Source organism: Indicator indicator, chromosome 2 (genome assembly GCF_027791375.1).
Source record: "Indicator indicator isolate 239-I01 chromosome 2, UM_Iind_1.1, whole genome shotgun sequence".
Classification (NCBI taxonomy): domain Eukaryota; kingdom Metazoa; phylum Chordata; class Aves; order Piciformes; family Indicatoridae; genus Indicator; species Indicator indicator.
In genome coordinates this window covers 36,524,529-36,529,439 of record NC_072011.1, presented here as the reverse complement: position 1 = coordinate 36,529,439, position 4,911 = coordinate 36,524,529, and the positions used below count along the sequence as shown (strand labels likewise).

The following is a 4,911-nucleotide window of genomic DNA, read 5'->3' as shown; positions in this document are numbered from 1 at the left end:
ACAGTGCTCATGCACTTTGAAGAACTCCCCTCCTATCATTCTCTTCTTTTCTAAAACTGCTCTTTGCCAGAGTAAATTTTCATCTGCATGCTTTTGTTTCCTAACTCCCCAGCTGAACTACAACCTTGCAGTCAAAAGACCTCCTGTGCTTAGTTTGCAGTTCCTTTTCTTAGGTTAGATAGGAAAGAAGTCAACCATGTATTAAAATAGGAGTTTCGTAAGTCCTGGCTCATGGCTCCATCAGTTTCACACTGCTACTCTAAGGGCTTCGAGTTAACACCTCCTTACCCTATCCAAAGGGAAAAAGTTTCCCTCTCCCCAACACAGAAGCAGGGGATACATTTTCCTCTTCTGAATTAGAGTTACTACCAGTTCTCAGTTTAGACTTTGCAGAGAGGACAGAAAGTGTTTCATCGTGCAAAGCCAAGTTTTCTGAAGACTTTTTATATCAAAATAATTGAATGTCCTCCACAAAATTTATCTTTATTGGTTTCTCCAGAAAAAACAGGAGGAAGAGAGTGAAAAAATGGAACAGCATACAAATTTGTTTTCTTCTTTTGAGAGGCTAATCCAGAGGGCAAAAGTTTTATTATCTTAGTGTAATTAGCATGCCTCACTAGCATTTGCTCAGCGAATGCCTTTAGACCAAAAAAGTGCTTACAGTACAATACACTGTAAATCACTTTGTGAAAAAAGGTAAATACATTGTGTTACTGGTTGTGCTATCATTCATCTTTTTACTAATACACAATTAGATCTAACACTGTATTTCTAAATAAGACAGTTTCCTTTAAATTATATAACGATACTGCTTTCCACTGAAAATGTACAGTGAAATATACAAGTAGAACATGCCTTTTTCAAAACAAAAAAAACCACAACTACCAACCACAGCTACTTACAAATAATGTAAATTATTATTACTCCACCAGTTTTAAGGAAATCACTTAAATAGAAGGGCAAGATTTTTAATCAAGTAAAAATATTAGTTACTTACATAGCTTAGACTGCTTCTGAAGTGTCATTTTATTCTTTATTTCACACAGACCAAAGAAAGATATAAATCCTTCAACTTCACAGCGTATATAAATCAATGAAGTTACTCTGCAGCTGAAATCTTACAAAGACTACTGGTATTCACCCATCTTGCAGAAGCAAAGCCTTCACCTACTGTTTAATATTCCTTGTTTACAAACAGCACAATTAAGAGTATCACTAAAACATACATTTACACAGAGAATAGATGATGAAAATATTTTGCTGTATCAAAATGAGGCATAGTTACCAATTCGCTAAAACAAAACATTCCATTTATAGTGGAACCTTGTAATAGACCTCATAAACCATGTAAGAAGACCACCTCAGTTCCCAGATGTTTAATAGGATGTCAATCCTAACTGTGTACATAGTCATACACACATATATGAAATAAAGAAAGGCTTGTACCAACTGAATAGAACTGATAGGCATTTCTTGCTTGTGTTTGCTAGGAAAACCAGCATGATTTACAAGCTTTAGGCACCTCATGCATCTACAGGGAAGACTGCCATTTTTGGACCACCTTCTCCCAAAGCTGTATTAGACCACAGATTCCTCTGTAGTAGACTATGAATCACTTCTTTCATTGCCAGTTTGGCTTTTTTCTGGATCAAGAGAACTGCCTTCAAACAAAATTTTGTTTCTCATTCCTTCCTTAAGCATTCTTTGCCGGATCCTGTGCTGGGCCAAATTGTACCGGCAGTAAAACCTAGAGGACGGGATGAAAAGAAAACACAATTCCCCACTTTATATGGGTGACAGTGTCAAATCAGACTTATTCAAATAGCTCAAAATTTGAAACCAAATATAATAATACTAGTAAAATTCAATATGAAACTATGCATAACGAAAATATTTGGGTAACTGCTATTTCTTTGAGACAAACACTACACGGCCAATGAGGACTGGTATACACTTTCCTAGGCAAGTTTTTCACAGAGTTTCAAAAACAGTATGAAAGGTCACACAGAGATCATGTACAAAGCAGCTAACCTAGATCTAAATTCAAGAGCTTTTACATACCAGTATCCCAACATTGTGCAAATAAAGCCACCGATTGCAAAGTCACAGGATCTTCTAACTCTACCTGGAAGAAAAACAAAAATTAGGCAAAAAACCTGAGGTGATTTCCCATTACTATTATTAAAAACTAAACAGCAAAAAGGAAAAACAGAAGAAAAACTTACTAGTTGCTAAAAAGTGTCCAAGACCCACAACGAAAGATCCCAGGGAGCCATAGAGCACCGACTCTCGTGCACATGGGACACTTCCAACATCAAGAAATCCCAGGAGTTTAAAGGACTGGGGGGGAAAAAAATTAAAAACCTACTTTTGGATAAGTCTGTAATCCCAAGTCTATTGTCAAACTGACTTGTTATCTTGGTAATCCAAAATAATAATTTGAGAATTTTCTGCTTCCAGGGGTGTATCTGAGCAAAAGTGAACATCCACAGCTGTATTAGGAATGGTTTCAGAAGAGTTAACTATTGATTTAGGCAACATCATTTTCTACGAACCTGCTGATGTATCCTTTCTGTTGAATATTATACAAGAAGTACTTAGTTTATTTTGTTTTACATTTCCAAAAAAAGGAAGAGATAAAATCCGTACAAATCCACAATCTTTGCTCATATATCACAACAAGCAGGTAAGGTTACGAACAATTATGTGGTTATTTCTGCCACATAATTTTAATATCTAAAAAGGCATGCTAGGAGCACCTCTGAAATTACTGAAGAATGCACACATAGTAAAGAACCATGTACTCAACACTAACCAAAATGACAGTTTGACTTGATGATCTTAGAGGTCTTATCCAACCTTACCAATTCTTTGAAAAACATTTATAGACCAGCAGTTTTTAATCTAATCCTATGCATAGGCAAGAACTGTGTACAGAAATTCTTCTATATACAACACTTAAGTTTTTTAATGAACCTACTGCTAAAAACTATTTTACAGAACCATAGAATTATTTCATTTGGAAAAGACCTCCAAGATCATCTCATACTCTGTCTCATATCTGTAACTTACCTTACCTTCCATCTATCAGTTTTCTATTTAATTTTCAAATGGTAATTACATGTGGCATTCAGAAACCCAACTGTGAAATGACAAATATGTTTTTAATTTCAGAGATGTCTACACTGGCTTCTGCATAATACAAGTCTTCTAACTTGCATACAACCCCTGTTTTCTGCCTGACAAGCATCCTTAAGAATGCACATTGGTATCACAAGCACTGAGAAACTATACAGAAAAAGACCTCACAATGACATGGGTCAGAGTTCTCTGCACTGTATTAAAAGCTGAACATCTTCTGCTCTTATTTCTTTTTGTTACAGATGGTGTGAGAATTTGTCTCATCCTGTTGTGTTTAAATACACGTGCAACTGTTGACTAAAATCTTACAAGATGATGTTTAAATTGCTTTACTTTTGTGTAAGGTTATTCCATTTGGACAAAACACATTTTGAAGATGAGAGTACTACAGTGAATTATTTGTGGAGGGCTGACAGCTCTTTCAGACAAGTGCAAGCTCATGACTGTGGCAACAAGGACGGCAGCCACCTGACAACAGGTGGATCTGTATGCAAGCACAGAAATCCCCAACAAATATGGAAATCCCCAGCAATAATTCTCTCTGTTCCCTACGGACAATCATCAGCTGTTTCCACATAACCCCCGTGTACAAGTGAGGCAAAATGGATTTGGTCTATGTTGGTCTAATTCCTAATGAGTAATTTCAAGTAGTCTCATATAGAAGATGTCACTTGATACGCTGCTGTTGTTGGCAAAAAAGGTATCCCTGCTACATCCACACAGTATGATGCATCCTTTAAAAATAGTACTTCACCTGTTGCTATACTTGAAATCACTTCTTATGACTCTAATCACTGCTAACTACGGCCTTACAAAGGCTCAAATACCATGACAGCGTAGGCGTCCGTGGATAACCAGAAAACTCGCACCCCACCCACTCGGTCCTATAGAGCCTCAGTTCAGCTACTGGTTTCGTGTACTGTTTCCTAACTATCTTCTCTGGAGCAGAAACCAGAGGGATTCACAACCGGTCCGCGATAACCTCCCGTGTGCCCAGCGCAGCACTACACCTCTGCTTTCGCGGGCACTGACGCGCAGCTGCTCCTCCTCCTCCTCCCAGCGCCCGACTGCGCTTCAGCGGGGAGGGCAGAGAAACCTTAACACGCGCGAAGGGCTCCACGCACCGCCGGCCTCCTGCGCCTGTGCGGATTACGGACCTGGTCTGGCTCAGCCCGGCTTGTGACCCACCGAGAATGGCTCTCCGGAGGCTTCCCCGCCACTCACGTACAGCGACGCGGGACGGTACGGATATGGCTCGTTCAGCCGTTCGCCTCAAGCCAAGCCGAGCCGAGGAGCAAGAGGAAGGAGGGGCTGAGCGGGGTGGGTTACGGCCGCGCGCGGGGCGGGAATGTCTTTCGCCGCCTCTCCATCCTCCATTACCTTCTTCGGCTCAGAGTCGCCCTCGTCCGCCATGATGTGACAGAGCCTTCCCCGACCTGCGCTCCCTCCCCCGCCGCGCACCAGCGAGGCCGGACTATGGCCGCCTAGAGAGGAGACGGGGAGCGACCGCTCTGGTCTCTCCGTCCCGCCCCATCTCTATGGTACTCATGCGGGGCGGGGACGGGCGAGAGCGTCGGCGCCATTTTAGGTCTAGCGCTGAGATTCCAGCAAAATCCTTTGTTCACTGAAATGGGTCACGGAGCAGGGCGCGCGCACGTAGGCACGCGCGCACGGGGGGAGGGTGAAGCCGAGGGAGCGTGGCGCTGGCGCTCAACCCGCCATGCCCTGCCCCGCCCCCCAACGGCCTGCTCCAGGCGCGCGCCTCTGCCG

General features: G+C 41.8%; 1 protein-coding gene across 1 annotated transcript; it reads right to left on the bottom strand.

Annotated features, from left to right (window-relative positions):
* Positions 1 to 511: 511 nt before the first annotated feature.
* On the bottom strand, positions 512 to 4,554 carry LOC128975552 (cytochrome c oxidase assembly protein COX20, mitochondrial). Its single transcript, XM_054392508.1, has 4 exons — positions 4,522 to 4,554; positions 2,226 to 2,340; positions 2,062 to 2,125; positions 512 to 1,747 (listed from the first exon to the last, which is right to left on the bottom strand). Exons 1-4 carry the CDS (start codon positions 4,552 to 4,554, stop codon positions 1,606 to 1,608), a joined length of 354 nt encoding a protein of 117 aa, XP_054248483.1. The 3' UTR covers positions 512 to 1,605.
* Between the last annotated feature and the right edge of the window lie 357 nt (positions 4,555 to 4,911).